Consider the following 22,923-nt stretch of genomic DNA (forward strand, 5'->3'; position numbering starts at 1 on the left):
TTGTCTGATTGGATTACATGGAGTACTGTTCATAATCTTTTCGTCGGGTTTGCGTGTTCTGCTATTTCTGAGGTGTGCCGCTAGCTGGGTGCTTGTGTGCTATATTCGTGGTCAATCAATCTGCAGTTCCCACCTAAGGATCTTGTTCCTGACAGGCTGACTGCACATTTTCAGGTCAATGCATGATTTCGTTGTACTTACTGACTGTATGCAGCATGCAAACGAGCTCTTCAAGAACGCAATGTATATTCGATCAGCTTCATTCGGATTACTCTTCTGAAAACGTGATGATTGTTGACCCAAAATCGTGATGATACATACCTATCCCTGATATACACACAAAATTTCTTTTGATGTGTACGCGTGTTCAAGACGTATGTAAGAAATCTCAACCGATTCAATTGAAGTTAACTTTGCCAAGTTCATCATCTCAATATATGTTCAAAGCATATATATGCTAAAAGATACTGAATAAACCATCATTCAGAATGGACTCCATAGTTCAAATGATCAATAGATATCCTTGTAATCGAACTTGACATTGGATTTAACAACAAAGCAATTGAAATTTTCTTGGTTGGTGTGGCTAGATAATTATCTTTTGTGCTTCACCTAAACTATTTATTTAGACCCACATGAATATTTTTTTAGCATTAGCAATATAACTCTTCCATACTGAACTGAATATATAATAGAACTACCACAACGATAATCACCTAATCTTTTTTTAGATGGATAACTCACCTAATCCTATTACTATCTAAACCCCACAAAATAAACCATTTGAGAATAAGAATTTTTTTGAGTGTCTTATATAAAATCTCTACTATATAAAACACGAGTTGTTTACTGCATCACCTCTTCTTCTACTCTCATCCTATCAAATAAAAACCTCTAAAATTCGAATAATTTACTCACTTTTGTCATCCATCTTGATCCTCCAACCTCCCTGACTACGGATACGGGACTCATTTACTAATAAAAATAAATAAAGAAATTAGGAGGGATATTAGTGGATAAGTTCCTCCTTATCTTTTGGATCTCATTTGAAATCAAATTATGGCATTGCTCCAGACGTATTCGTTCGATGGTGCTCACATGATATATCTATATCTTCACATATTAAGTTTATACTTGATATTACTATATTCAATATTTGTATTTCTATTGCAACGCACGGTTAATTAGCTAGCAATTCGATTCATATGTAAATGAATCATACAATTTTTCAGAGTTTCAGACGTGGGCTGATATTGCTGACAAGTCTAAACAAAGCAGACAGGAACCATCTCTTGCGGCCCACGGCCCACGTGAAGTCTCCGCGTAGGGACAACCGGAAAAATCTCAACCCTGAATCCTGAATTCGCCGCAGTCCCATCTCCTCCTCTCTATCTCCCCCATCTCCCGCTCGTCCTCTCTCTCGTCTAGGGTTAGGTCATCTCGCCAAGGCGCCATGATGCAGCAGCCCCCGCATCAGCAGCCCGGCATGGCGCCGCCACCGCCCCCGCAGGGCGCGGGCGGGCAGCCGCCGCACTGGGGCGGGATCCCTCCACCGATGACGCAGCAGTACGCCGCGCCGCCGCCCCAGCAGCAGGCGCCGCCGCCGCAGATGTGGAGCCAGCCGCCGCCGCAGGCGTACTACGGGCAGGCGCCGCCTCAGCAACAGTACTACGCCGCGCCGGCGCCGGCGCCGGCCGCCCCCGCGGCAGCGGACGAGGTGAGGACGCTCTGGATCGGGGACCTGCAGTATTGGATGGATGAGAACTACATCTACAGCTGCTTCGCGAACGCCGGAGAGGTACGAGCCCCGATCTGGCGTGAGATTTGGTTGCGCGTGATTTGGCATGCCATCCTCCTCTTGGAATTAGTGGCGTGCGCTTTGCTGATGCTAACAGGTCTCGCTTTAAGATGTTGGTTATGACTTTTGATTGATTTTTTTTGTGAGTCGTGATGATATAACTGCTACCGATTGAAGCTTTAGGCTACGAATCATTTTGCAGTGCTAGATTCCTTTTGATAATTCAAGCTTTACGTTGATTCAGCTGTGATTATTGAACTGCTAATATAGTTTGGTTTGATTTGTATGTTATGATGGTATAGTTAAGACTATATATGGTGAAACAACGCTAAGGTTAATTTTTTTCAAGTTAATTGAACTTTTGTTTGTACTTATTTATCTTTTACACATGGGTGTTAACTGTTAAGTTCTGCAGGCTGTGTAGCATTCAAACTTCTGCTAAATACTATTTGTCTGCTTCAATTCTGGGTTTCTTATCGGTGTTTATAGTCCCATTGCTCAGATGACAAGTATAGCTGAAAGATAACAACTTATGTCGCCCATCCATGATTTTCTGACCATTTACTTTACAATTTACACTAATTTGCAGGTTCAATCTGTGAAGCTTATCCGTGATAAGTCATCAGGACAGCTTCAGGGTTATGGTTTTGTTGAGTTTACAAGCCGTGCAGCCGCTGAGCGAGTTCTTCAAACATACAATGGACAGATGATGCCAAATGTTGAGTTGACTTATCGGCTGAACTGGGCCAGTGCTGGTGAAAAGCGTGATGATACCCCAGACTATACTATTTTCGTTGGAGATTTGGCTGCTGATGTTACGGACTACTTATTACAAGAGACATTCAGGGTCCATTATCCTTCAGTGAAGGGTGCAAAAGTTGTAACTGACAAATTGACAATGCGTTCAAAGGGTTATGGATTTGTGAAATTTGGTGATCCTACAGAGCAAGCTCGTGCAATGACTGAAATGAATGGAATGCTTTGTTCATCCAGGCCTATGCGTATTGGTCCTGCAGCAAGTAGAAAAACAACAGGAGTTCAAGAGAGGGGTAAGCACTGCCAATCTCATGTCCTTCGTATAGTTGTTAGTTCTGAATGTATGCCATTATCTTCCCATGGATAGTTTTGCTGATTGCTGCACTTGAGGATACCTTTACCTTTTGCTGTTCATATTTGTCTGTTCTGGTTGTTTTATCTGCTTGTGTTCAAATCGTAGTTAGGCCTAGGTGTCAACTTCTGTGCAAGAAGTCATTATTCCCTAGTACAGCGTTTCCAATGTGAATTTGGATAATTTAATGCACTAGAACGATAGTAGACTCATGGAACTCATGTTATCTGGAAGCAGGATGCCAACGGGCTCTATTCATATAGGAGCCTTGGAACTGACCTGAGCTGTGATGCATTTCTTGTTTAATGCGTGGCCTCGTTTAGGTCAGTGTGAATCATTTATGTCCTAAATTCAAAGTTGGTTTCCTTCAGTTTCTGGTGCTTTGTCCATTTATTTTCCTTGTTATTTCTGAATCTATTTCGTCTCTGTATACATTTAGTGCACATTTTCTTTTCATACAAAGCTTTTATGACCCATGCTCGATGGGGAATGTACATAGGTAAATTAGCATGCTGGCTTGTTCTTGCTTTTGTCGCTAGGGCTGAGGGATTGAATCTCTTTCCCCGTATATTGAGAGTTTATAAATACCTTCTATTTCCTTCTTCTTTACTGACAAGATAATTTCATACCACAACTATTGAGGGCAAATACCTGCTTTTGATGGTCTTTAATTCTTTCTGTGTGATGTTCAACTTATAGCTTTGTATTCATAATTCTGTTGTTTTCTCTAACTTGGATTCGTTAATATTGTGCACATGGTCTTGGTCTGTACCTGATTTTCTAACTTTGCTAATTTGAGACTGTGCGCTCAAAACAGCATTTTGTTTTTCTTGGCCTTAGCCTGCTTAATTTTTTTTCTATATCATTTATTATTGCTTCACTGGCACTCTTTGGCCACTTGATTCCATTGTTTAGCCTGTTAAGTGAAGTGTTGCAGCCATTGTCTACTCGACTGATGTTTTTTACTACAATTCTTCATGACTGTATGTTCCTGGTTGCTGGGCGAACTTAGTTACTCTAAACTGCCTTAGGTGATGCTTTCTATTCTGCTCTATGCATATGGCACGGTATGCATGTGTATGTATAAATGTTGCTGTATAATTTGTGTTAATCCAACAACTTTAGTGACCAACTCCAAGGGACTCTTGCATGATAGCATTCATTTATAGCTTTTGCTATTTGTCAAATCTTACAGTATGTTTCCTTCACTTTTTTGCTTTCATTTACAGTACCAAATGTTCAAGGAGCTCAGTCTGAGAATGATCCTAACAATACCACTGTGCGTTCTTAATTCTTTTTTCTGCATAGCAGTAATTCATATTTCAGTTTTTTGTTGACTTTTGTCTGTTGCGTTCAGATATTTGTTGGTGGCCTTGACCCCAACGTCACTGAAGATGTCCTGAAACAAGTTTTTGCTCCTTATGGAGAAGTGGTCCATGTTAAGATCCCTGTTGGGAAGAGATGTGGTTTTGTTCAGTTCGTTACCAGGTTGACTCTATTTGTTCAGTTGTTCCTTCTGCACATATATATGTAACTATTTTTGTCTTAGTTACTCTGACACTGCATGTTCAGGCCTTCTGCCGAGCAAGCGCTGCTAATGCTGCAAGGGACCTTGATTGGTGGACAGAATGTTCGGCTTTCATGGGGTCGAAGCCTTTCAAACAAGCAGGCTCAGGTCATATCTTGCATACCAATGTTCTTTCTGTTAAGTTGTATACTGGAGCTGAAGTGGCTAACATTGTTGTATGTGAAAAATTCCCAGCCTCAGCAGGAATCCAGCCAATGGGGTGCTGGTGCTGGTGCTGGTGGCTACTATGCTGGCTATGGACAAGGTTATGAGGCTTATGGCGGCGGGTATGCACAGCCTCAGGATCCTAACATGTATGGTTATGGTGCTTATCCTGGTTATCCCAATTATCAACAGCAACCAGCTGCACAGCAGCCACAGCAACAACAGGTGGAGTTTCTAACTCATTAATGCCATTGTGAATTTAACAGTGAAAACGTTTTGCCTCCTATAACAAATGTATGCCATATTTGACATTGCCATGGCCTCCAACGTCCAATATCTGTGAGCATTACATAATGTCCATAACTTCTACTTGCACTAATCTAACACTGCTTTGTTTTCTTTCTTCCAGTGAAGCCTGTTTGCTTGGGCAAATCTTATGTTGTTGAGATGCATTAAAGTTATTTCAAGGCGCTGTATTGCATTCTAGCTCTTCGTTTCAAAAGGCTCCTGATTTTGATTGCCTCAGGTCAAGGTTTCGTCTATTATGCACTGTGTTATGGCAATGAACAGGTTGTGCCCTACTGTGATTGCTATGTTCAGACATTTCTGAAAGACATCTTTCTTTCATGCTTCTCCGATCTACTGTTATTTATATTTACTGGGTATTGCTATTTACTGTTATGTTATATATATTTCGTACCGTTTGTTTCCCGTTGCCTTTTTCTTGTTACTTCTATAGTGTTGGATTCGTCCTTTATCACTACGGACACCTATGTTTCGTTCTTCTGTTGGCCTGATCGCGCACATGGGCAAGCATGCTATGAGGACAGAATGTTTCGAGGGCAATGTGATTCTTGTCCGTATTTGTTTCGTCACCTCTTTTTGTTAAATATTTATGTGCATGCCATCATTACTTGCTGGAGATGCATACGATGCCATCTTAGTTTTTTTTTTTTTTGAGGATGCATTTAGGACGTACACAATCTACGCACCTCTCATTCACACCACACGCATGAACGTCTCTTACACATGTTAAGAGAAATTAGAGAGCACTAATCCCTCACTGTGTGGAGCATGGTAGGAGAAATTAGAGAGCACTAAACTCTCAGTGCATGGAAATATAGTGTACTCTCAACCTGTTCGGGATCTAATCCTGGGAGAAATGCACCTGGGAACAAAACCCTGGCGACCTTGCCATTTGAGCTGACGCTCGATCTCGTTGCCATCGTAGTTGTGGCCGTCCGAATCAAAACGTAGGGAAATGATCGACAACAGCGAAACGAGATGTGATGCCATTTTCAGGAATCGCTTTCCTAAGAATTTACGTGGAATTCCACTATCGTATAATCAGCTAATCACACCAGCAGTTCCCCTCGCAGTAAATTTGCCTTTGCGTAGTGAGAAGATTGTGCAAATGCAACTGCAAAGTGGGATAAACCCACCGAACACGTGATTTGTACATGAAATATCTAAGTACCCTTATGACTGAGGAATATCCCCGTGTTTGAAACTTGTTCTTGTTACCCCGTACATAAGTTTTCACAGTAAACTACTGTACGCTTACGATAAGTCTACAATTATGCACCGATATAGCTCCCCAGGGGGAAAATTCACAGTGCCTTTTTTGGCTGTTTGGCTTGCAACTAATTTTAGCTAATGCTTTACCTTACCAAAGTTTGACAGTGTCGACTAGATTTTGCTAACATTTGATTTGCTAACCCTATAAAAAATTTGCTAACAATTTTTGGCAATTCTGTCCGCTTGTAATGCTAGTTCATTTTCTCCCTAAGCTTGGCTAACTCATGGGTTGCCGATTTGATGACCAAATTTTATCGAGCCATGTGGAACAAATTTGAATAAGATCAAACAGGCCTATGCTTCGGTTCATACCAGCATCGGTGCATCACTTAGCGTGCGATTAGTTGCCCGTACGAGATTTTACCTGTATGGACCGTACATGTAGGTTGAGATGAGTTGTCTTTGCTGAAAAGAAGATTTTTGATTGATTATATTTGTTTGGACAGTTTGAGCATAATTTTTGTTTGGTAAACCGAATCTGAGACTATACTAGTGGTTGTATGTGTTGAGATTATGATTGGTTGTATGATTAGTGCCCGATTTGTTTGACCTGTGAATTTGCCTGCACATGTAGATGAGATGTAATTGCATCCAGATAACACCGTGTATTTATAATTATCGAATCATCGGGACAAAACAATGTAAGCAAACAGCCAAACGAGTTCTCTACGTGAATTATACGCTTTGCAGCGAGCCAGTGTAGGGCTCTTCCAAGGAACCAATCGCTCCCTTACCTAATGACGCCGTCAGGCTTTATGATTCGCGCCGAGCAAATCATCCAAGAAAAACAAAAGCGCCACCACTTGCGTTGCCACCTCGAACTGACTCACACAGCCACGCCCCTTGGTCCGTGTCCTCGCCTTTCTCGGCTCGTCGCCTCCCCTCCTGACCTCACCCATGGCCCGCCCCAGGAAGGCGAAGCCGCCCTCGCCGCCCAAGGCGGTGGCGACGACTTCCCTCGGCGAGGCGTTGCTGCTGACCACGGTCTGCATGGTGGGCCTGCCCGTGGAGGTGCAGGTCCGCGACGGATCCGCCTACGCCGGCGTCCTCCACACCGCCGTCGTCGACGGTGGATACGGTGGGCGCTCCTCTCTTTCTCTTCTCTCGTAAAAACTTGCCCTTTCGTCGGTATCGTAGGTGCGTTGCCGTATGGTTTGGAGATCACGGGATTCGCGTTCGGGATGTGATCCAACAGGGGGTGGGGGTGGAATAGTGGATGCTGCGAGGCTAGTTGGTGCTCCGTTTCTCTTTTCTTCTGTTTGATCTGCTTGGTGGATGGGTGATTTTGGTCGCTGGGAGCGCGTGAGTTGTTAGTTTATTTGGAGGTTGAGACGGATTTGGCGGCGGGTGCTGGAGATCGTTGGGTTTGGTTCCTATTTTGTGATGCAGTTCTGCATGTTTGGTATTCTTAGCGGTCAGGATCTTTGTCGTTTCGTCGTCTCGATTGAAGCGAGGATTTGGAGGGTAATCATGGAAACCGCAAGCTTGATTGGGCTCGAGGTATAGACTATAGTGGAGGATCCATTTGTGGTTTTACTCGATCAGAGGGGGCGGTCCTAGTTTCTACAATATAACTGGAGTGTGGTTACATTTCAGCCAGCATTTTGTTATTGTTGTATCTTATATCGTGCATTATGTGAATTGAGGCGCCAAATTTAGCAGATAAAAGTCTGATTTTCTATGGGGAAAATCATTGCATTGATGGCTTTATATTGAGTAGGTGTTGTGCTAAAGAAAGCAAGGAAGATAGCAAACGGGAAGGGAGATGCTAATCTATCGCTGGGAGCGTTTGTGGATACTCTTGTTGTTCTTCCAGATGATCTTGTTCAAGTGATTGCAAAGGTATGCTGATTCAATAGTATGCTATGAAACACACTGTTTTATCATCAGCGTTGATGACATCTGTTCTTTTGCCCCAGGACTTTTCACTCCCTATTAAAGGTGTTTGTAGAACTCTTGATTGCAATGTGGTGGCTGCCAGTGGATCCTTGAAGCCTCAAACTTCGCATGCAGACGACCCAAAACTGTCTAAAACTGAAAATATATCTCCACTTAAGTATGTTCTCAATTCAAACTAGTGCATACTAATTCATCTTGTTTCATATATATCCCATTTTACATTATATGTATGCATCGTACTTGCCCCCAATGCTTCTACAAAGTGAATTTTGGTAAGTTCATCCACTTGCTGCTGGCTGCTGCCATGATGTTTGTTTAAGAAGTAGATTTAAAGCAATCTATTCAACTTGAATAAATTATTCCTTCTTCGGTCTTCATCCTATTAATTGTTGAACTTAACTAATACTATTTCTGTAACAGACAGGTTGAGAAATGCAGCATGGCAGGTCAGGAAAGTGATACCTCCATTAAGAAAAATGCTCGAAGTATGAACCCCTTTTGTTTTTCCTGTACTGAGATAGTATTTTCACCCTTATCTTCCTTGCACTAAACCTGCCCAATTTCTCAGCTAATGGTAACGCTACGAGTGGTATCTCTTCAACTGGACATGTGGGGCCATGTTTCTCCATGAATGGGGTTTCCAGTTCTGCAACTGTTGGGCTTAAAGTTGGGGGTATTACCAGTTCAGTTATAGCTGCGCCCATGGTGGCTTCAGATGCTAAAAACTCTCAACCAGACAATAATTCAGCTACAAAAGTTGTCACGTCAAGCAAAACCACTGCTAAGGTGAGCTCCGTTAGTATGTCTGATTGTGACAATTGTCTCTAGTGATCTGACTTCTGACATATAAAGTAGTGCTTGCTGATTTTATCTATTATTTTGACCATGCCTATAGTCTTTAACTGTACAGATTTATTGATTATGTCAATCATTTTATGAATGTTTCTTTTCTCTGTGTTAATAGAGTGATGCTATAGAATTATATTGATAAATGGATTTTTTATATTGTACATTATTTCAGGAATTTAAACTCAATCCTTCTGCAAAGGTCTTTTCTCCATCTTTTGCAAGTTCTAGACAAGTACTTGCAGCTGCACCCCCTGTTAACTCAAACTACATCTCACACTCCGCCACTGAAGTTCCAACTGGCATACTTGTATTTGAGTCAAAATCTGTGCCAGGCGGTTCATCTCTGTCCAGCAAGGTTCATTATAGTAACCTGTCTTCTGGAAACTATGGCATTTCACCTCAATATGTTCAATCAGTAAGTAATTCGATTTATTCTTGTGTGCTTTTTGATTGTTTCAATAGTTTTGCCTCTCATTGGATCTACTATCATATTCTCTTGAATGATAAAAAAGGGAAAATACCACGTAGGATGTCAACTCCAAATGCAACATGTAATATGCCTCCCTCTTGATAATTTGCTATACATGGGCTGCTACATTTTTATTTGCTCTATATTTGAACTCCTGCACTTACTCCTGTTTGGGTATATTTATGCACTTGCTTTGCAGATGAACTATGTTAGCCATTGCTATCTGTCGCTTATCTAATTTAATTTTGCAGTTGGGTTAAATAAATAAATCAGACTTGAAAGCTGTATTGTTCATGCCACCTTTCAGGACATCAGCTTTCAATTTCATTCTGATGCAAGGAATATACCACAGTTTTTTCCCTTCAGAACTAAAATTAACTAGCTCACATGCAAATGTATTTTTGATGTCTGAAGGCTTCTTTAACTTTTAATCTTTTATGTTCTGTTATTGTACTTATGTTGCAAGCATAGGCAAATAAACCGATTTTTTTTATCTTGTTCGCTGCCTAGCTCCACCATGTGTGTTTGATTCTAACATAATCATGCTTCTGAATTCTGATACTGCTTACCTTTTTGCATGATAGATTGCGGGGAATAATGCAGCCAGGTTAGATCCTGCTAGAGTTGGTATGCCGTACCATCCCGTGCAGGTGGGAGCAACCTATACTATACCCAGTCCTCAGCCTGTAAGTCTAATGTTACCTTGATTAACTCAATAAAATCTGCCCATCTGCATATATATTTTTCTAAAAAAATGTTCATCTATGTTTATTTGTTGCGTAAAATTCTGTTCATTTGTGTCTCCGACAAATCGACTTAATTTTATGTGATGATATGATAGGTGATGGCTGGGAAGTTCAGTCCTGCTGTTTATGTTCACCCAGTTTCTCAGGTGAGTGATGTACAATTAGTAATTGTATTAAGACTTCAAGTGGATAACTTTGAGTTTAGGGGCATGGCGCACTGAATTGTTTTGCTATATTTATGTAACTTGTTAACAGTCTCCCATTAGACACGCATACGCCTTCAGTGTTGCTTAATCGGTAGAATAGGCAGGGATTGTTTGAACTGAATTTGAAATTTTGAATTTTTAATAGTAATTTTTTTGCCTACCTTAACCTAATCCTTGGGTAAAGTATTTTAGCATCACACTCAAGCAATTGTGAGTCTTCTTCACAGATGGATCTTTGGGCAACCTTGATGTTGCACAGAATCTTATTTAACAGATCAAGTTCGCTAGTTAACTGGAATGCTTTTTTTGGTCATTCTTTTCTTTTAAACATTATCCAAACCTGTTAATCTTCTCATAGTCTCTGGCAAGTAACCAACTGCTCCATAGGAATGAAATGTACTCTAAATACAAATTGACAAAGATTTTTCCCTTGCTCCTCGTGGCTCATGTATTCTTGGTTCCCATTGAAGGATGCAATGCATGGAACACCCGTTATTCCCCAACGATGGTCCCACCCTATATTGTTGAACTCATATCAAGCTAGCTTGCAAAAGTTCCAAGGTAACAGATCCAAGTCATAGTTGGAGTTACTGTAGAAATGATATTGCAATGTTCAACTTCAGTTTCTTTTCTTGAATGGAAAATACTAAGTATTTTGGATTAAACTGACCATAGCAATTACCTGCAAACATCTTTTCTCCAGGCAACGCCCCAGTGTATGTGGCCCCTCCAGTCATGGCAACTGGGAACCTGCCATTGGTGGTACCAAGCCCTGCACCACTTGTGCAGCCGTTCCAGGCCATTCATCCCATTATGGTTCCTGCTGCAAGCAGCATGGTTCCAGGCAAATACATGTAAACTTGTCATACCAATGGAACATCTGCTTTTGTTGGAAGAATCCTACCCCTTTGCTTTGGGGGAATATGTCTGAAAGGACTCGCGATTTTGCCTAGTCTGTTAATTCACTTATCAGTTGCTGGTCTGCGTCCGTATTTTAGTTGGAAGGGCTTGCAACTTTTGCCATTCGTCATGCTTCGTGTGGGTTTCTGAATTATTCTTTTTAGGGGGTTTCATGGGAGAGTAATATGAAATAGAGAGAAGATCGCATGCTTCTTCTTTTTTTGTCGTAGCAATAGCATTTCTTCTTCCGAGAGCACTATGTACAATGTGACATTGTAAAAGATATAGTGAAGGGTTTATTTTCACACGGTTAATGTACATTCATCTTGCAAGTGTAACAGTTTATGATCGACAATCTGTCTGTTGAAACCTATGATGATGTTGATCTAAAGTTCTATCTGCTTTATGTTATGTGAACGTAGTAGAATAGTATTCAGTATTAAACTTCAGTAAATAAGCTTTGCAATTTTGAAGGCATGCACAGCCTGTACAATCTTTTGTTGCGAAGTTTAGCGTTCTCATATCTGATGATGTTGTATGAAGTTCTACCTGTAGTACAGCAGGATAACAACAACACAACAACGATACAATCTTAAAGGTTCTGCGAGTGAAAAATACTAATGTTCCATATACAAGGGCAAAAACTGTTGAAGGTATTTTGGGGAAATCAAGAGCCTGCAGACAAGAGAAATAGCAAATGCCAATAGTCATATAGCAGCAATGTAGCAGATGCCTGGGAATAAAGCTTAATTGTCACAAGCCATATTACAAGATCCAGAGTACAATAAAAGCTGAAGATCCATGTCATCTTCCTAAATGATGGGCTACGAACATCAAGTATGTTACTTTTTTTTCCCTGTTCGCAATTCTATCTGTGCTAGGTGACTGTATCTCTATTGAATATCTCACCTATACTTGGAGAGGAAGAAAACAAAAATGTAATGATAGGAGTCTACACCTAAAGCATTAAGCCATTCACTAAAACTCCAGCTCCACATCCCGCTATGAGATTATGGCAAGCTTGGCAGAAGCATTCCAGAATGCAAACTTTCACCGAACACCAGGCACTGTGTTGTGTTTCTTGATCTCTGCTTTCATTTGCTGTCAACCCTCGTTTCATGCTCACGATACAGAGTGAACGTCATCTGGAATTACAAATTTAAACACCACACCAGTTTGTTAGCTCTTGCAGTAAAAAAAAAAGTCATTCGACAAGATAATTTTTTTTAATCCAAGTAGCGTAAACCACCGAGGGGATTACATATTTATATGCTGCACTTGTGGCTTCTGCCATAGGCACGGCTCAAAAAATTGGTTAGGATAAGTTATTGATGCATGGCAGATAACAAATAACTACACAAGTAGATATAATTGTAGCGAACCTGGCATGGGCTTGGTATTGTCCAAGAAAGTGTAGGATAAAGAAAAGGGCAATCTTGAATGTATGTCAACATAATAGGTTTCCCATATGTAGTACTTTTAAGTTTGTACAGGCAAAAGGGTCTAATCATTACATTCGTCTTTGACTTGATCCACAAAAACATATTCAGTCGTTGTAACGCTTTCTCATAAAATCAGGATTTGGATGTCATCCAAGGTGCCAATAAAAACACTAAAAGGAGAGATGTAGTCTAAGTTTTTACCTGAGGCACCTTACTTTGAGCCATCAACTCCTTTCAGGACACCAGTCTGTCTTCAGCTGCTCAGTTTGTTCCTTGATGTCTAAATATTCATACCCACAGCATTAGCCCATCAATCTTAAGTGTGTGAAATATTAGGATCATATATCACCTGATGGTTCCTTAGAACTCTGATGCTCACTATTTGCAGAATTTGGCTGATCTCTGGCGCCTGAAGAAATTCCCCACTTAATGATCGTTTTCAATATAAAATGTGCAATGAAGAGTATAAAATTACATTGTACCTGATGCTATCTTGGTCTCGTCTATTACTGTTGTATCAGCATGCTGAGTTTGGCCTGCCAGGAGAAAGAGCATTGAAACTAGATGCATTATGCAACTATATTTCAAGCACATAATTCTAAATCTTACCGGAAGATTCCCTAACCGCATCCGTTACTTGAACATTACGCAGTTTCCTTTCCCCTGTAACAACCGAAAAAAGGGAAGCAAATCATGCTACATTAGTTGAGCTCTCTTGTAACCCAGAGGTAATATTTGTTTCAATTTAAATAGGGTATCATATAAGCTAGAATTGACCTGGAGAACCCTTGACTACTACATCCACAAGAGCAGTGTTCGGTTTTTCAGCTTTCACTACAAAAAGGACAAAGTTTAGAGCATTAACTATTAAAGTATTAAGTTAAGATTTAAGAGATTGAAACATCAGATGGGAAATAAAATTTCCTGGCACCCATGTATGACAGGATTGACAAGTTTCTAAATTCGTCTGGGAAACAATTTTAGGTTTCAAGTTAATGTAGTTGCTGATCTGAAACTAAGCAGGACATCTAATACAGCAAAGCATACCTGATGACTCCTTGGTTCCATTTGAAGATTCAGAATCTTTCTGAAACTCATTGACAGACTTCTCTCCGACAAGGTCATTTTGATTAGCCATTTGCTTGCATGACACCAATACAGGTCGAATGGGTTTAAATGGCACTGCAGCAACTGATGGTGGTTGGATCACAAATTCAGTATCCTGCTTGGCCAAAGTCCTAGTTTCAGCATTGCTGGGTGAAACTGACACAGGTACTGCTGCAATAACACCAGAACCCATGTAAGTCCTCGGAGCGAGAGGGACGGTGTGCTTAGCAATAGTTTTCTCAACAGGTCTCCTCATCTGCAGAGGCTTTGCAAGTGTAACATCCTCCAAATGGATTGGCACAGTAGGAGCTGTTTGCATGTGGATGGCAGATGCTCGCTTTCGAACTTGACTCAATCGAAGCATGGGGAGCTCTGGCGCAAGGTCATCCTTCGGTGTTATTGGACGGAGATCATTTTCATCTGGAACCCAACCTCTGAGCACCTGATTGTCCTTCACTTTTACCGTAATGAGGGAAACACCAGGAAATTTCTTGGTCATCTTGCCAACAAAGTGCTTGCCAAGAATGTCATCCTTGCCTGAATTACCTAGCAGAGGAGCACTACTATAATAGGAGACTTGGTTGTCAGAATTATTAACCAGATTAGTAGAATATCTATGTCGTCCGGACCGATTACCTTGGGCTTGCTGTGCAGGCAACACCTGAAACGTGCACATTTTAGGGTCAACACTGTCACATGATGTATGGCTGACCTGCACCCCATCCTGACGAATATTTGAGCCACCTTGTGTGCTGTGAAGAGGCGGGACACTTTGAATCGGTTGTGCCCTCTGTGGTAGTTCATATGTAGTGTTCTCGTATTTCCTTGGGCGACCACGCTTGCGCTTTGCACCAGAAGTTGATGACTGCTCCATGGACAGGGCTTCGTTAGGTACATCTCTATTCCCTTCTGATGCCATCTTTACTAGTTTTGTTCAACCTTTTGCAAGCTGAATCTGAGAACCATAAGAATACTGTATTGAAGTCAGTTTGGCGTCAATCAGCATTTGTTTTTCTCCTCTAAACACAGGAAGTGAAGCAGAGCAATGAGTACCCCTAAGAATGAAAAGCATGACAAGACATGGTGATAAAGCACAAGAAGACACATGGTGCATCAGTTGCAAATTATAAACCTACTTTTTCTGTACAATATTTGCCAATATAATGGATTCTAAAGAAGGCAGTTATCTGTAGCACAATTTTCAAATGCTCGGCTTGATCAGAGTATGCATCTGAGAAAGAAAGTTTTGGAGACCGCTCACACCAAAGAAAAGATACTGCAGAACAGACGATCAATCCATCCAAGCGAGCTAGGGCTTCCTTACCTAGGAAAGAAGAAATCGGAACCAGTCCGGATGGATACCCAGTCCACGCCAATCCAGGGGAGATCAGGGCGACGATCGACGAGGGAAGAGGGCATGAATCGTGGTTGCGGTGGATCCGGATCGAGGGCGGAGAGAGAGAGGCCACGAGAAATTGGGGAACTGTGGTACGGCTGCTCGAGGACAATTCGGGCCTTCAGGGTTCCATCCGAATATATATAAAAGCTATAGAGAGAAAATTATATTTACGCATCGTAACTATCCATTAGATCTGAGGGCAGCGATTAAAAGTTAGGCACACTTTGATATAACTCTAGCTCTAATTATTTCTAGTTTGAGAAAATTTTGAAACTGAAGTTATGAATAGATTAAAAGTCTTTAATTAAGTATATTATTGTTATTTTAAATTAAAAATAGATATTTAAATCACTTTATTTTACCTATAAACTCTAAATTATATATAGGTCTTAAAGCTGTAGTTCTACTTAAATAAGATTTTTTTTCTCCCCTTAATTTTTTATTAATGTACTCCATCAAATTTTGATCAGGTCCCTTAAATTCACTATAATGTACTCCTTGTTCAGAAATAATAAGTTTAGTCTTTTGGGCTCGGCTTTACATGTTAAATTTTGATTAAGTTTTTCTAAAAATATATCATTTATAGCTACGAAACCTATAAGTGTGAAATCATTTTAAATTTATTGTATAATTTTTAGACAATTGCTATTTATCTATCGACAAATTTAGCAAGGCAAAATCTGTTAATTTCCTCACTTCATGATTGGTGAATAGATTCGTATTGGACTCTCCAAGCTCCATAAACTCTGAAACCTATATGAACTCTGATGATGTTAGGGTTTCGAGAGGCGGCAGTGGCGCTACTCGCCACTGGAGTCAGGCAGGGAGGCGGTGGCGGCGGGGGAGCGTGCGGAGGAGGGCAGGGAGGTGGTGCCGGAAAGAAAGATTAATGGAGGAGGAAGAGGGGTGGCGAAGAAGGGAGGGGCGGGTCGCGCCAACGTTAGAGACGATGACAGCGAGGTGGGGGCTGTGGCACATGCGGCGGATGGTGTCGGAGTCGGGAGAGAGGCGACGAGATCTTATATGAAAGCCAGGCTGATCTATGATGTCCAATTTACATCTCAGAGATCAAAATTTAATAGATATTTATCCTCAACATTAGTTACCAGAGAATAGAGCATTCAGAATTTTTATATACTAGGTGTTCTTATAATTTAATTTAATATTAATTAAATTACATAAAATTTAACTATTTTTGAACGGATCGAGTACTTAGCACATTTGGTCTCATCTGTTCGTAGTTGTAGTCTATCTTACTTTCTTGATTCTACCAAATTCACACGTGTTATTAAAAGTAAATCATTATCCCTGTATTAATGAGAACGTACTGTTTGAAGTCAAATGTTCCTAAGTTCGATCCCATACCTTATAAAAGTGGCATGGGTGTATTTGTCATACAAAACACTTCTATAATTTTGTAATTTTATTTGGTTTTAAGAAAATAAATTTGTAAAGACTAAGCAAACCGAGTGTAGTTCGGTTGGTTACATCTTCCAGTGCACCGCACGCAGGGTGCGGCCTTTTGCGGCACGTCCCATACCGTCACAGTAGCACCGTGGACCGCTACTTAAAAAAAATGTATGTTGGAAAATCAAGGTTAAATCCGAAAAACTAAGTGTCTTTCTAGCTCTATTTTAGAGGGAATCCTTGGGTTGGCCAAAAATTTGACAAGAGGAAGTACAACCATTTGGGCCTCTGAGCTCTTGATTCTACCCCACTGTCATAGACACGTGAACTTCTGATCTATCTATACAATTAGTCTATTAGTACTAGCTTAAGGTGGAGTGGGAGGAGGTGATATATTTTTTTATGGTGTTTGGTTTAGAGATAACAGATGATGAGATTATTTCTTATAGGGAATATTATCTCAATATGTTGTATAAAGCTATCTCTCTAAATCGGTGGGACGAAGTCATTCATATTTACTAATAATATTTATTAATAAAATGATTAGTGATATTAGTATATTTGTATTACTTATTATGAGATTATAATTTATAAGGGTTAATGTGCTAATTAGTGATAATTAATAAGCTAATTAGAGTATGATTGTGATTAATTAGCATATTTTATTGTTAATTAGTAATTACTACGGTAAGAGTAACATTAATACGTGTTAGTACACGTTGATTAGTGTATTATTAATGATTATTATTTAAATTAAAAGATATAATTAATTGATGATTCTTGTCCTCATCCGTCCTCATCCTCTAATAAAAAAGGCCTACCCCATATATTCAATAAAAAAAAGAGAATTATCTTATTCCTAAAGACGGGGACGATCCTATCTTATCTTAGGTTGCCTTCCAACCAAACAAGTAATTCAAGATGGTGATAGAATGTGACGGTCCATTCAGTCATCCCATATTTAAAAGCCTCTAGCAAAAGGAAGACAAATACTACAGGTGTGTTTGAATAGAAGGTGAAGTTGAATGGGATAGGGTGAACTATATTTTTTATGGAATAATCTAATTTTATGTTTGATTAGGATAGATAGGTGAGTCAGTTTTTTTAAGTAGAATGAGAATGATAGGATAAGAGTATGTTTTTTAAGAATTTTAATTAAATATTAGCTCAATCTTTTTTATCAAACTAATCAAAATATGTTGCTAGTTTACTCATAAAAATATTTAAAATTTATAGATCACTTTACACTTCTAAATAAAATTATCAACTAAATAAAATAGTATAACGCACACGTACGTACGAGACTGGATGGTTCTATCCGGCCAAATCGGCCGGATCGCTCCGTCCCAGACATTAATGGAATATTCCTCCGGTGGCCATCCCGTTCAGACTTCACCGCTCAACCAAACACCGAAGAAAATCAATCCGCTATCTCCCATCCGTTATCGTGCCTCCATCCAAACACCTCCTAATTAATAATAACATATCTTAATCTTGTTCCGCCACACTCACAATTTTTTTCTACTTAACTCCTCATCGGTTTTCCTTTATGCTCTCAGTGTTTAGTCATCTCTCTCGAGCGGGTTGTACTGATACGCTATATGGGACAGGGGGACAGAGGTAGTTGCAAAGGCTCGACATATGCTACATTAAACTTTATCAAAGCGCAGTCCAAGTCTAACAACTATGATTTTGATCATGCTATATAAATATTTTCACATTCATAGTTAAGCATGCGTATTTAGTTAGTTACTTCCTTCGATTAAAAATACTTATCTTTTAAATATGGTATAATATCTGATATGTAATTTTGATCACTATTATTTATAAGCAGAGAGATTAATAAAGAAACCATGTCCAAATTTATCATGTGCATAAAAAATTCTTGCTCTCCCATCTACTAGTTCTAGTGGAATTTGTGGGGTTAGTGCCTTTCAGTCCCCCTCGCCCGGGGCGCCGCCATTCGCCTGATCCACGCTACTCGGAGGCGCAGTCGTGGCCGATCTGGTTGCCGACGTTGAACGACGCGACCTCACTCCTCAGGTAGCAGCGGAAGGGCCGCAGCTCCGGATCGACGCCGCCGCACCCGCGTCCTCCACAGCGGCCTTCGCCATCAAAGAACACAATGCCACCCTCCCACGTGGCACGGAAACCGCTGCCTCCGCCTCTTCCCTCCAACGCAGTCGGCCGTCGCCCTCCCCCGTGCCGCACAGCTTCTTCGGCAACTTCGGCTGAACTTCGTCCGTTCACTGCTGCTGCTGCTGCTGCTGCTACCCCTCTCCCTCAGCTCTGGCTGAAACTCGAACATGCCATTGCCGAAGCAACGCGATAGCGCAGCGCTGCCACCTCCCTTCTTCTTACCAAGGCGAAGAAACATTGGGTAATGGCGCTGCACTTGCGAAACAGGCAGCTGAGAAAGTTGATTTCTGATGGTGAGTTCCAATACCCTTGCTCAAACACCTAAACCCAAGTTTCTGGATGCTCAAATATTTCAGTATTATTATGTGTTTGGAAGAATATTTCCTCCTCTGATAAGGCACACAGCAAAAGCCAAATTACCAAATGCTAGAACAAACCAACAAACTGGACTCTATTCAACTGCAGCTCCATGTGGAGAAGTGGACCACTGAACAATACGACACCGAGTTTACTTGAAGTACAGTTCAAGCAGCTTCTTCAGGGTGTCAAACACACTTGTGAACGGGTCCAGCGCCACCGATGCCTTCAGCTTTAGGTCTGGGAACTGATTAGTCAGGGCCTCGTTCATCCCGGGCATCGACATCATCAGCGCAAGCTGGTCGGAGGGCATCGCCTCGCAGTCCTGTGGGGTGTCCTTGATCTTGGTTGGGTCATAGCCGAAGTTGGCAAGATAGGACTTGTACTTCTCGATGAATTCTGGCCCGGGGTTAGGTGTTCTTGAGTATATCTGGTTCAGTAACCGAAAGATGAGTTAGTGTCTATGATGTTTCGGATTACAATTTATACATGGATGCTCTTACCATTACAAAGGTACGCTCTTCATACTTGCTTAATGTTTTTATTTGACAGTTCATACTTGTTCAATGTTCAGTTATTGATACGAGATAAAACTTATCTTATTTCAGTTGACAATATAATCAGTTGATTGTACTCCTTTTGCAGAATTAACCAGTGAAGTGCAGGATAAAGAGCATTCTTGGCAGCATTTCAGAATCAGTTCCTCACCTGAATAAAGCTTGTGTCCTTAGCTCCAGATACAACTGCATAATTGTCATAATCAGTTGCAAGGACATCGTAGGGTTCCTTGGGTATGAACGGCAGTGTTGGGAACCGGAGATAGCATTTCCCCCGTATCATCTCCTGCCTCTCAAGATCTGTCTCGGCATTTGACATGTCCTCTTCGGTCAGACATTGCACCCTTCCCCGAATACCGGTGATGTATCCATCAGGTCCACCGTGTACACAGAATGTATCCACCTGGATTGAGCGTGTCTTCTCATCAAATGAATAGACTCCCTGCAGAGCCAGCAAACTTGTGTAACAATCCACTTACAGAACATATGATGCAGAGGGCATGGAAACATCATGCCTATGATAACAACATTCCCGAATCAGTTTGGTATTAAGTTGTCAAATATCAGTATGTCATAGCTGAGGAGGATATATTACTGGAGCATCATGCAGACAAGCACCAAAGTGACTCCTTAGTGCCATTCTGTTTGAGGTTTCGCATTACAATAAATCCATACCTGAGTACAATGACAGTCTTCCTGTCCCTGACCAGCAAATCCACGTTTCAGTGAGGCTACCTCAAACCATCTACCAGAGTAGCGAACTGGATCAAAGTTTTTGGCAGTCATACCCTTCATCATCATCCCTACACTGCCGTCATCTGAAGGGTTGTCAAATTTCAGAGGAACTGAAGCACTGTTGATGGCTGCCACTGCTGCGATCTGGCACAAGCCCGGCTGGGCAAAGGTTTCTGCAGGAATAGCCTGGTCAACAAGAAAAGTTCATCGATATCGTGGCACACTGTTTTAACTGGTAATCTCACTCCCATTGTTTCCTTCTGTATACTGAAATTAACCATTTTTTGCTAACTTGAATGAATCATGTGGCAATGCTGGAGCATCTTTGCTCTTTCCTTCCATTTTTTTAAGGAACAAAATTGATCTTTATGTGGTTTCCAAGCTTTTGCTCTTTTGTGATATGTACGTGCATATACTAAGAAGCCATAATACAAAAAATTCTTTTTGTGATCTCTAAGCTATGTGTTTCTATCTAATATGGTACAAGTGGATGAGTGGATCTAATGAGATGCTGGAACATATAGATAGGTACCTGACTAGGTGGAGAGATGAACACAAGCGAAGCAGCAAGGCAGGAGATTAACTGCTTGGATACTACTCCATGTTTGTTCAATGGCGCTTTCTCTTTCAGAGAGCATCTGATGATTTTCTGTCTGGCGGTGCTACATTTTCTCCTGTCAAGCCGAAACCAAAGAGACTCAGAGTGGAAAGGCATGCAGAAAACCAGTAAGTTTTACTGCAAATTTACATCCTCTTTCTAGTAATCTTACTGAGGTCCTAGAAATGACAATGATAGTCGATGTGATGGTTTCAAATCTAATTGCTATATTGTAATTTGAAGTTGGATTTTTTTGCAATAAAAAACTTCCAGACATGCTTTAGATTCTAATGACATCTATCCTTGCCTTTCCCCTCCCCATTCTGAACAATTTTTTTGGAGGAAAAACTGGCAGGTGCTCTGCCTTCTCATTTAAGAAAGGAGAATGTAATTCACAAGGAACAACAAAGAAAAACACAAACTAACTAAAGGCTACTGGAAAAAGCCAAAGCTTCTCATCTAGTTTGCTATAGGTACTCCCGCCGCGAGATGCAACGTTCTGAACAAATTTTTTGTATCGTTCTACAATCTTAGATCTACCTCCAATAGTATTCACAACAACAACCAGACCCAGCCGCAGCAGGGCAGGCTACAAGTTTCACCAAAGACAATCATAACTAGTACTTGCTGGTCAGTACCTGGAACCGGAAGAGCAAGCTGGGTGTGACGACGCAAGAGAGGAGCCCAACAGCATGAGAACCATGGCTCTCCGCCTCAAAGTTTCAGGCCAACGAGATTACTTTCTTATTAGATTTCCCAGTGTTAGATTAGGCAGGAGAATTTCGCTGTCCATGGTGTGTCATGGCAGCTCGGGAGGGAAGTGGGGCCGCTCTACTGCAGGTCGTTGAATCTAGGAGGGGCTGAGGGGCATCCAGCGCCATCCAATGGGAGGTCCCCACGTGTGCCATATCTAGGAAGGCCCAACCCCAAGTCCTTGACAGTTTTTTTTTGAAGGACTCTAGTGGGAGAATCCCCTACTGTAAGGTGTTTAATTTGTTAAAGAACAAAAATCGTTTCAAACTGTACAAGTTTAAAAGGATAGGCAAGCTCAGTAAAAATAGAAGATAGAGGATGAACTATGAGAAATTTCAGAATTTGACATCCAATTCGCGTATCTCGCTGAAATTAACATCCAATTCGCGTACCTTTCAAAATATAACACCAAGACATGCGAATTTCTTCGAAATGTGACATCCGCGCCAAAAAAATTCGCATGCTCGGTGTTATATTTTAAAAGGCACGCGAATTGGGTGTTAATTTCAGAGAGGCACGCGAATTGGATGTCGAATTCTGAAATTTCTCGATGAACTATACAAAGGCGCTAATCCATAGAGAAAGGATTGAGTGTAAGTTGCCCTTTCATTTATGAAAGGAAGGGTTGGCTCGTCGAAAGATTTTCGTGTTTCTTTGTTTCTAGATCTCCTAGGCGGCAATAGCAAAGACCTCCATGAAGAATGGATTCTGAAAAGCTTTTGCTGCCTCCTCCATTATTGCGAAGAACCCTGCTGTCCGATTCCAAGAGATACCTCGCCGATCAGCATCTGGAGCTGAAAGCACGTTCAAAGAACAGATGGAAAGTAGTCTTGACATCTTTGTTCTTTATTGGTCCTACTGGGCCAAGCACAGTAAAAAGGCTTGGTTCTTCTTTCCTGCTTGAACCAACGTTTACCCAACAAATATCTTCTTACAGACTCCAGAGTTGATCAGAACATTGTTGCCAACTGATCGGGGTGCCAACTGGTCGCAGGACCGTTCGCTACAATCAGCCTGGTTGATCAGAACATTGTTGCCAATGGGCTTTATCAGTTACCAGCGGCGAAGCTAGCGCTAAAATGATGGTGACGCACTGTTAAATAGTACATCAAACAACATACATATTTTTTAAGTAACATACTTT

At 41.0% G+C, this 22,923-nt stretch overlaps 4 protein-coding genes across 10 annotated transcripts; 2 read left to right on the top strand and 2 right to left on the bottom strand.

The window, feature by feature from the left end:
- Positions 1-1,350: 1,350 nt before the first annotated feature.
- On the top strand, positions 1,351-5,349 carry LOC133925035 (RNA-binding protein L-like). Its single transcript, XM_062370842.1, has 7 exons — positions 1,351-1,798; positions 2,388-2,847; positions 4,136-4,185; positions 4,264-4,394; positions 4,479-4,581; positions 4,669-4,863; positions 5,048-5,349. The coding sequence occupies exons 1-7, from the start codon at positions 1,454-1,456 to the stop codon at positions 5,048-5,050; spliced, it is 1,287 nt and encodes a 428-aa protein (XP_062226826.1). The 5' UTR covers positions 1,351-1,453; the 3' UTR covers positions 5,051-5,349.
- Positions 5,350-6,781: 1,432 nt separating this feature from the next.
- LOC133925034 (uncharacterized) lies at positions 6,782-11,696 on the top strand. The gene is made up of 10 exons (XM_062370841.1): positions 6,782-7,294; positions 7,937-8,058; positions 8,136-8,272; positions 8,536-8,600; positions 8,684-8,901; positions 9,137-9,379; positions 10,018-10,119; positions 10,275-10,325; positions 10,856-10,946; positions 11,089-11,696. The coding sequence occupies exons 1-10, from the start codon at positions 7,114-7,116 to the stop codon at positions 11,241-11,243; spliced, it is 1,365 nt and encodes a 454-aa protein (XP_062226825.1). The 5' UTR covers positions 6,782-7,113; the 3' UTR covers positions 11,244-11,696.
- A 280-nt stretch (positions 11,697-11,976) lies between these two features.
- Positions 11,977-15,380, bottom strand: LOC133925040 (uncharacterized). 7 transcript variants are annotated; one of them, XM_062370851.1, is made up of 10 exons: positions 15,159-15,380; positions 14,579-14,807; positions 14,471-14,495; positions 13,775-14,397; positions 13,505-13,561; positions 13,337-13,390; positions 13,210-13,263; positions 13,077-13,136; positions 12,929-13,007; positions 11,977-12,430 (listed from the first exon to the last, which is right to left on the bottom strand). In XM_062370851.1, the coding sequence occupies exons 2-9, from the start codon at positions 14,751-14,753 to the stop codon at positions 12,952-12,954; spliced, it is 1,104 nt and encodes a 367-aa protein (XP_062226835.1). In that variant the 5' UTR covers positions 14,754-14,807; positions 15,159-15,380; the 3' UTR covers positions 11,977-12,430; positions 12,929-12,951. The 7 variants fall into 7 exon arrangements, with proteins under 7 accessions (XP_062226835.1, XP_062226834.1, XP_062226833.1 ...); XM_062370850.1 differs by having other exon boundaries at positions 13,775-14,371; positions 14,471-14,807; positions 15,159-15,379; XM_062370849.1 differs by having other exon boundaries at positions 13,775-14,380; positions 14,471-14,807; positions 15,159-15,379.
- A 3,731-nt stretch (positions 15,381-19,111) lies between these two features.
- On the bottom strand, positions 19,112-21,890 carry LOC133925039 (chloroplastic lipocalin). The gene is made up of 5 exons (XM_062370845.1): positions 21,665-21,890; positions 20,961-21,102; positions 20,369-20,614; positions 19,845-20,135; positions 19,112-19,566 (listed from the first exon to the last, which is right to left on the bottom strand). Exons 1-5 carry the CDS (start codon positions 21,727-21,729, stop codon positions 19,288-19,290), a joined length of 1,023 nt encoding a protein of 340 aa, XP_062226829.1. The 5' UTR covers positions 21,730-21,890; the 3' UTR covers positions 19,112-19,287.
- Positions 21,891-22,923: the final 1,033 nt, after the last annotated feature.

Source organism: Phragmites australis, chromosome 7, assembly GCF_958298935.1.
Source record: "Phragmites australis chromosome 7, lpPhrAust1.1, whole genome shotgun sequence".
Lineage (NCBI taxonomy): Eukaryota > Viridiplantae > Streptophyta > Magnoliopsida > Poales > Poaceae > Phragmites > Phragmites australis.

What these genes read in the sequence shown, in the direction of transcription:
- LOC133925035 (XM_062370842.1), top strand. Translation starts at nt 1,454, where the DNA reads ATGATGCAGCAGCCCCCGCATCAGCAGCCCGGCATGGCGCCGCCACCG. An exon ending in AACAGGAGTTCAAGAGAGGG is followed by an intron (nt 2,848 to 4,135) that starts GTAAGCACTGCC and finishes TTTCATTTACAG; the next exon opens with TACCAAATGTTCAAGGAGCT. An exon ending in ATGATCCTAACAATACCACT is followed by an intron (nt 4,186 to 4,263) that starts GTGCGTTCTTAA and finishes TGTTGCGTTCAG; the next exon opens with ATATTTGTTGGTGGCCTTGA.
- LOC133925034 (XM_062370841.1), top strand. Translation starts at nt 7,114, where the DNA reads ATGGCCCGCCCCAGGAAGGCGAAGCCGCCCTCGCCGCCCAAGGCGGTG. An exon ending in CATTAAGAAAAATGCTCGAA is followed by an intron (nt 8,601 to 8,683) that starts GTATGAACCCCT and finishes CCAATTTCTCAG; the next exon opens with CTAATGGTAACGCTACGAGT. An exon ending in ATGTTCACCCAGTTTCTCAG is followed by an intron (nt 10,326 to 10,855) that starts GTGAGTGATGTA and finishes TTCCCATTGAAG; the next exon opens with GATGCAATGCATGGAACACC.
- LOC133925040 (XM_062370848.1), bottom strand. Translation starts at nt 14,753, where the DNA reads ATGGCATCAGAAGGGAATAGAGATGTACCTAACGAAGCCCTGTCCATG. An exon ending in CGAGACCAAGATAGCATCAG is followed by an intron (nt 13,137 to 13,209) that starts GTACAATGTAAT and finishes GAATTTCTTCAG; the next exon opens with GCGCCAGAGATCAGCCAAAT. An exon ending in GAGTTCTAAGGAACCATCAG is followed by an intron (nt 13,008 to 13,076) that starts GTGATATATGAT and finishes ATGAATATTTAG; the next exon opens with ACATCAAGGAACAAACTGAG.
- LOC133925039 (XM_062370845.1), bottom strand. Translation starts at nt 21,729, where the DNA reads ATGGTTCTCATGCTGTTGGGCTCCTCTCTTGCGTCGTCACACCCAGCT. An exon ending in GCTTGCTCTTCCGGTTCCAG is followed by an intron (nt 21,103 to 21,664) that starts GTACTGACCAGC and finishes TCGGCTTGACAG; the next exon opens with GAGAAAATGTAGCACCGCCA. An exon ending in TCATCTCTCCACCTAGTCAG is followed by an intron (nt 20,615 to 20,960) that starts GTACCTATCTAT and finishes CTTGTTGACCAG; the next exon opens with GCTATTCCTGCAGAAACCTT.